We start from the raw sequence: 7,854 nt of genomic DNA on the forward strand, positions 1-7,854 counted from the left end.
CGAAGCCCTGAATGACCTGCACCCCCATATCTCTCTCTGACATCATCTCCCTTTACTCTCTCTTCATATTCAGCCACTCTGGCCTCCTTGCTTTTTTCTAAATATGCCAGGCATGCTCTCACCTCAGGCCCTTTGCACTTGCTATTCCTTCTGCTCTTCCTGCAGATATTCATATAATTACTCCCCCACCTGCTTCACATCTCAGCTCAAATGTCACCTTCTCCATGAGGCCTTCCCTGACCATTCTATTTAATGTAACCTTTGCCCTCATGGTCCCTATTCCTTTACCCTGCATACTTTTTTCCATAGCACTTGTTATCTGACATCCTGAATATTTTGCTTATTCATTTATTTTCTGTCTCTCCCCATTAAATTCTATACTCCACAAGGGCAGGGCTGGTATTTTTCTTTTTTTCATTTTGGTTCTCTAATATATTTCCAGTGCCCAAAACAGTGCCTGGCACACAGATGTTCAGTAATTATTGCCTGAATATGTTTTCTGGAAGGTGGGAAAATATTTAAAAAGCAGAATACAAAATTAGTACTAAAGAAAAAAACCCCAGTGTGTATGCATTTGAGAAAGCACACAGAGGCTCTATTTCCTCATCTATTAAAATTGCAGACAACAAGACCTCCCTGGTCAGAGTTGAGGTGAATGGAAGGTGATGATGCATGTCAAATCAGGGCACAGCCAAGCACAGATCTCGCTGTTATCAGATCACTGAGGCAGCAGGGTGGCAGGGGATGGGGATGTTGTAGAGGTAGGGGCCTAGTTCAGAGGGTGCAGGGGAGAGAAGCTGTGGTTGGAGGGAGCAGTAGTAAGTGAGGGAGAAAGGAGAGGGTAGTGCTGGGCACTGAGCCTGTGGAAAGATCATCCCTTTTTTTTTTTTTTAAGTTTATTTATTTATTTTGAGAGACCATGTGTGAGCAGAGAGGGGCAGAGAGACAGGGAGGGAGAGAATCCCAAGCAGGCTCTGCACTAACAGTGCAGGGCTCAATCTCACAACTGTGAGATCAAGTTCTGAGCCAAAATCAAGGAACGCTTGGAATGCTTACCCAACTGAGTCCCCCCCACCCCCCCAGGTGCCCTGAGAGGTCATCTTTCTTTGACTGGCCTGTCTTGTGCTCAGGGACAGTGCTTTTTTGTGCCCTTCAGTCACCTACGTATAAAGGAAGTATCCAACCATCCATCTACTTGGAAAGGCAGCAGAGTTACCTTCAATCTGAGACTTAGATACTCTATCTGGGGGAGGGTGTTTATTAGTTGGAGATGGATTCTTGCAGGGATGGGTCTTGCCAGGGCAGACTCTGCGAGGGAGTAGAGGGACACCTGAGGCTGTGGGAGGGAATGAGCAGGGACAAAGTTCATTCCATGAGGAAAAAAGGGAGTCAAAAGGTATGGAGCATCTAGCACAGGGCTACCTGGATGGGGCACCTGATGTCCCACTCACTGTCATAAGTCCTAATATAATTGTCCTGCTGAGGGACATGGGACAAATCCAGCCACTTAGTAGGGTGGGGGAAAGATTTTACCTAAAAGCAATAGATTTCTTCTTTGCTGTTCATCTGAAGAGGGCTGATATTGGGAAAGGAAAGGAAGGCCTGGGAATCTTGGCTTAAGAGAGAAATTTCCTCCTCTCTCCTGGGAAGGAAGATGTGGGAAAACATATACTGCACCATCACAGAAGTAGAAGTTCTATAGTCAGGCTCCTATCAGGATGGTTGAGGGACTTGATGAGGGGCCACAGAATCATAAAAGTCCTCTGTTACTGATTCCCTGAAGTGTTTTTTTTTTTTTGTTTCTTTTTTTTTTTTTTTTTTTGAGAGAGACAGAGAGAGAGCGTGCACGCATGCATGAGTCAGAGAGGAACACAGGGATAGAGATAGAATCTTAAGCAGGTTGTATACCCAGTGCAGAGCCTGATGCAGGGCTTGATCTCACGAACCATGAAATCATGACCTGGGTCAAAATCAAGAGTTGGTCACTTAACCGAATGAGCCACCCAGGTGCCCACCCCACCCCACACACCCCCGCCCCACCGTAAGGTGCTTTAAAAAGTTGCAGCCTTATATATACAATGGAATACTACTTGGCAATGAGAAAGAATGAAATCCTGCCATTTGCAGCAACGTGGATGGAACTGGAGGGTATTATGCTAAGTGAAATAAGTCAGAGGAAGACAGATATCATGTTTTCACTCATATGTGGAACTTGAGAAATTTAACAGAAGACCATGGAGGAAGGGAAGGGGAAAAAATAGTTACAAACAGAAAGGGAGGGAGGCAAACCATAAGAGACTCTTAAAAAGAGAGAATAAACTGAGGGTTAATGGGGGGACAGTGGGGGAGAGGGGAAAATGGGATGGGTGATGGGCATTGAGAAGGGCACTTGTTGGGATGAGCACTGGGTGTTGTATGTAAGTGATAAATCATGGGAATCTACCCCCAGAACCAAGAGCACACTGTACACACTGTGTGTTAGCCAACTTGACAATAAATTATATATATATTTTAAATTAAAAAAAAAGTTACAGCCTGGTTTTAGGTCAAGCTGGAGAGGAATCGGGAAGGGTGTGTCCCACCCTTGGGATGGGGTGATACAGTGAAGAGCCTCAGGGACCATTGCTCTCTAAGTCCCCCCACCCCTCCTGGGCCAGTGTGGTGGTGGTAGTCAGGCTGAGAATGGGGCTGGGGTTGGCAAAGTCACAACTGCAGGAGAGTGGTGGGTGGCACAGGCCCCCAGAGGGTGCTACAAGGGACTAGTTCCCAGCTCTTAGGCTGTCTTAGGCTGAGCTGGAAGACTCTCAGAGCGACGGGCAGGGGTGCTCTAGGGAAATCATATTTTGGATACTTCATGAAACTATGACTTTATTTTAAAGGCCTGCTCACTGGCCACATTTACCTTACAACACTGAGCCCCCCTAACTTGTTTTTAGGGACCTACTTCTCCTTCCCTCCTTTCTAGCCCCATTGGCCGAATGGTAGAGCCTCTTATTTGATTCCACCTCTCAGGGCACAGTGATTAGTTGAAGGAATGGCCAACTGGATATTTCCCTGAGCTTTTTCAAACTAGACTGGTGGAGAAGCCCCTTCTAGCTGAGGGACTAATGACAACAATCAGTAACACTCCTTGGTTACACTGTCTATGTGTTAGGCACTGTTCTCAGTGCTTTATTTACATAAGTTAATTCACACAATCCTCATAACCACCCTGTGACGCAAGTCCTAACATCACCCTCGTTTTACAGATGAGGAAGGTGAAATACAGAGAAGTTAAATAACCTGCCCAAAGTTACACTGTCAGAAAGTCCCAGAGTCAGGATCCAAAATCAGCCTGTGTGGCTCCAGGGTGCTTTTCACTGCTTTGTCTTACTGTCCCAAGCCTTAAGCTTGGAAGCTGCTGGTAGCCAAGCCTTGCACAGAATGGAGAAGTACAAGAGAATGACTTACAAGAGAATGGAGCTGACCGCAGAGAGAAACTGAATTGAGAAGCAGAAATTTTCAGAAGGACAAGCAACTCAAATCACAGATTTGGAGATAAATCAGGAATTGGCATGCTGGCAGAGCTAACACTGCAACCTACATAATCTATTTCCAATTGACCTCAAGACAGGACCAAAAATGTCCTAAGTCAGAATCCTTGATAAAAAGGGACAAAGGTTACCTGGAGTTTCCCATGGTATCCTCACCAGAGATTGAGGATTTGAGGGCTGCAAACCCTCTCACACCCTGTGCAGCTGTCCTTGACAACAGAAGGTAGGTGGGAACCTTGGGACCAGAAACTTCAATAGTGTAGAACCCTGGAGTTTTAAATCCTGAGTCTCACAGTTCACCTGTGAATTATCACCCGAGCCTTAACTCACAGAATCTGAGAATCGTAGAGGTGAACACTCAGCACTGGTCTCCAGTCCAGATCCTGTCCTGAGGAAGGGCCCCCAAAGCTGCTCCAAGAATCCAGTCACCAAATTCGAAACTGCCTGCCTGGAGGCATCTGACAGCTCCTGGAGCTCAGGGCTCAAACTGACAGCAGGAATTCTGTTGATGGCAGTCCCAGGAAGCCCCAGCCTCTTTGGCTGGGCCCCTCCATTCTCAGAGGGGCCCCTCCCTCCCACAGCAACGCTGCTACTTAATCACTCTCTCAAAAGCAATCTGCCTGCTACACTTTCCCCTTTGCTCCCAGTGCTGCCTCCTACAGGAGCAGTCTTGAGTGTGGCAGGTTACTGGTATGGCTAAGAAGGGGCCCTGTTTGTAGTGCCAGCAGTTGGCAGTCCCCACTGTAAGATGTATGGGCACCATTTCTCTTTCCTAACACTTCCTGGCTACCCAATTCTAGTGCCTGGAATCCTACCATTGGCTACCAAACCTTTCAGAATCTCCTCTGTTCCCTAGTTCCCTCATACGAAGGCTAAGAAGGAAGTGAACTCACATTTACCGAACACCAAATATGCCCCAGTGGCTGTCTGTTAGGTCTTTAACCAATGGGACTTCATTAGGTCTTCCCACCACTCAGTGAGTAGCTATGATTTTATAGGTGAGTAAACTTAAGTAGGCACAGACCAAGTAATTGAATCAAGGCCATAGAGCTAGTAAGTGGCAGCCTAGGGGCTGGGCACCCTCCAACCTCTTCACCCTTTGGCCAGGCTGTGGGAGACCAGACAGAGTGGTGGATGAGGAGTGAGGGTAGGGAAGTCACAGCTGGGAGAATGGAAACCTGGTCTTGTGCCTCAGGTATGAGACTTTGTGGGGACAACTAGGAGTATTCTCTGGATATTTGTGTCCAGCAAGTTCCACCTGAAGTATAAAGGCACATGTGTTCAGGCCCTCCTATATACTCCCTCACCCAGGCCCAAGGAGGGATGCAGAGGCCTCTACTTGGCCAGTCTCCCTTCCCCCTCCCATCATTAGTGATTCTGAGTGTTACCTCCCAGTCTGTCTATTCACCACTTAGCAGTTCTTCCTCCTTAGCTTCTTTCCCCTCACCACCCTGCATTCTCCTAATCCGCACCCCAGAATCCACCCTGGGTCATCATGCCAGCCTCCCCTCTGGTCTCCCTACCTCCCTCCACACTGTGACATCAGCAGCATGCACACATTTGAAACTCAGAAGGTTCCTGGTGCCTACAGGACAGAGCAGAACCCGATTCTCACAGGCAGGGCAAGCTTTGGGCAAGAAATTCATCTGGACATAGCCATTGTTCCCTATCCCAACCAGGAGATCTCACTGTCCTTGGAAATTATTCCCTCATGTCCTCATCAAAACTGAAGCACACTCTAAGACCCTGTCTTCTGTCCATATGTACCGGGGAGACAGAAAAGGATGACACGGACTCAGTGTTGAAATGGTCTGTCCCTCAACAAATCCTTTCTCCCTGGGGTAGCAGGGTTACCTTTTTTTTTTCTTTCTTTTATTTATTTTGAGAGAGAGAGAGAGAGAGAGAGAGAGAGCGAGCACGAGTAAGCGAGGGAGGGGCAGAAAGAGAGGAAGAGAGAGAGAATCCCAACCCAGTTCTGCACTGTCAGCATGGAGCAGGGTCATCTTTAAATATATAAATCCTCTCCCTGATGCCCTCTAGTGGCTTCCCAACACACAATGAAATCCAAACTCCTTGCCTTGTTCTGGAGCAGCCTGCCTCCTGGATCCGATCAGACACTGATCCTCAAGGACTCCCTTTCTGCTCCCCAGACACAAATCACACTTTGACATGAGCTACCCTCACTGCTGGGAATGCTCTGGAAATGATATATTTTATTGTCCATCACATGGCCCTATTTTAAGCTTTATACAACATTGTTTATTTGCTTGTTTATTTGGTTACTTGTCTTTTCCACTAGAACATGGTCTCCTGAGATCAAGGAGCTGTGTCTCTGTAGTAATGCCATATCCACAGCACCTAGTACAATGCCCAGAGCATGATACATGCTCAAAGTTGTTTGTTAAAGGAGAATGAGAGAACTGAATGAGAACCATGAGAAGGAAGCATAGAAGCTGAAAGCCTCTGAGTCTGACTCAAGATTGGGGTCAGAAAGGCTCTCTAAAAGAGGTCACCCTAAGTTGAGTCCTAATGGGCTGAATGTCAGGAGCGGAGGATGGCATTCCAGGCAGAGGCAACCTGGAGAAGCCTGGAACAGTGCAGTCAGTGTTGCTGGACCAGAGTGAGCACTGGGGAGTTACGGGCCTAGGCAGGTCACCACCTCTCTTAAGAGCCTTGAACTTTAACCTCTAAGTGATAGAGAGCCATGGAAGTTTAGAAAAATGACATGGTCTGTCTGTGCTTTAGAAAAGTTCAGTCTGAAGGGTGCATGGAAAGAAGACTGGAGGAACTGGGAAAGTTAGGGGATGTTGCAATAGTCCAAAGGGGAATGAATAGCTTTGAGAGACACCAGAGAGAAAATCAACAGGACTTGGACACTGGGGTGGAGATGAGGGAGGGAGGTGAAAGGGATGACTTCCAGGTTCCGGGCTTGGGCAACTGGGTGGATGACTATGCCATTCACTGAGATGGGAAGAGGAACAGGTTTAGGGGTGAAGATGTGAAGTGTGATTTGGGGCTTGCAGAGTTTGAGGTTCTCATAGGACAGTCAGATGGAGGCACTGGGAGGGCAGCTGGATTGCTCTTCTCCAGGGAGTAGGAGGGTGAACTTTAAGTATGCAAAGGGAAGAAATTGGGGGGAGGGGGTGTCAAAGCTCAGAAAAGAGAGGACTGTCCCCTCTCCTCTTTCTTAAGGGAACACATCTGGAGACACCAACTCATCCAGGAGGTGGGGACAGCTAGGTAAGTGGAGGTGACACACAGGAAACAATGACACATCCCCGAAGGGCTGACCTTGGAGGAGCTGTGGGGGCACCTAATTCCACCATTGACCAGCACTGGCACCCAAGATTTCCCCCGACACTGCTGCCCCTAGATAGGAACAACTCAGGGTGGGGGTGGATGCTGTGCCTGCTCTCACCTGTCGGGACACACAGGGTGCCCACGGCTCCCCTCTCGCAACGCTCTGGAGGACCAGGTGCGTGAACCGTACCTCTGAGGGGAGACTCGGCAGCCCAAACCTGACTCCCAGCCCGCCCGAGGGCCAGCCCACCTGAGCACCCTCGCAGGTGGCGCGCAGACTGCGGCACCGGAAGCGGGGCTCGGGTGCGGCCGGGGTGGGGGGTGGGGGCGCATCACCAGTCCCCCGGTTCAGCCCCAGCCCGGCTGGGGGCCACGACACGCGAGCAGCGGGCACGTGAGGGTGTGAGAGGCGCTGGGCTGCCCCTCCCTGGCCCTCCGGCCGTTACCCCGCGCCCAGCAGCCAGCGCGTTGCGGTCTCCAGTTGTACCCCCACAGCCGTCCCTCCCGTCGGCTGCCGCCCGCCGCCCCTCTGTCCCAGGCGCGCCTCCCGCCGAGTCCCCGCCCCTGCCTACTACCTGCGGTCGTTCTTCCCAGAGGCCGCCCCCTTCCAGGCGGTCAGAAAGGCCATGGACGCGGGCCGGATTCGGACCGCGGCGCGGGCGGCCCCTCGTGGCGGCGTGGGCGGTAGCGGCAGCTCCAGCGGCGGCACCTGGACCCGGCGGGCGGGGCCGGACCGGCGGCTCCTCCCCGCCGCGGCCCAGCGCCTCCCAGTCCCGCAAGGACGTCGGTGTTCCCTGAGCGGACCTGGGGTCCCAGGGCAAGCCCACTCTCGTCCAGAGCCGTCGAGACCCATCGTTAGTCACAAGGAGAAACTGAGGCCCAGGGCCACATAGAGGGCCAGTGACAGCACTAGAACATAATATACACCAGACCTCTCCAATCCCAGTCTAAAGCCAGTCCACTGAACCGAGGGGCGATGATGTCACCAACGCCTTTCCCTTCTGCTTAAGTACAGAAGTCT

General features: G+C 50.3%; 1 protein-coding gene across 3 annotated transcripts in view; it reads right to left on the reverse strand.

Annotated features, from left to right (window-relative positions):
- Positions 1 to 7,854, reverse strand: part of TTC39A (tetratricopeptide repeat domain 39A) — a 54,663-nt gene extending 46,809 nt beyond the window's left edge. For 2 of the 3 annotated variants that reach the window (XM_042951208.1, XM_042951207.1), the window contains exon 1: positions 7,409 to 7,854. In XM_042951208.1, the coding sequence (XP_042807142.1) occupies positions 7,409 to 7,686 (278 nt within the window). In that variant the 5' untranslated portion in view covers positions 7,687 to 7,854. Of the gene's footprint in view, positions 1 to 6,951; positions 7,267 to 7,408 lie in introns of those variants that run through there. The other variant, XM_042951209.1, reaches the window with a different exon arrangement.

The sequence above is a fragment of the Panthera leo genome, chromosome C1, assembly GCF_018350215.1.
Source record: "Panthera leo isolate Ple1 chromosome C1, P.leo_Ple1_pat1.1, whole genome shotgun sequence".
NCBI lineage: Eukaryota > Metazoa > Chordata > Mammalia > Carnivora > Felidae > Panthera > Panthera leo.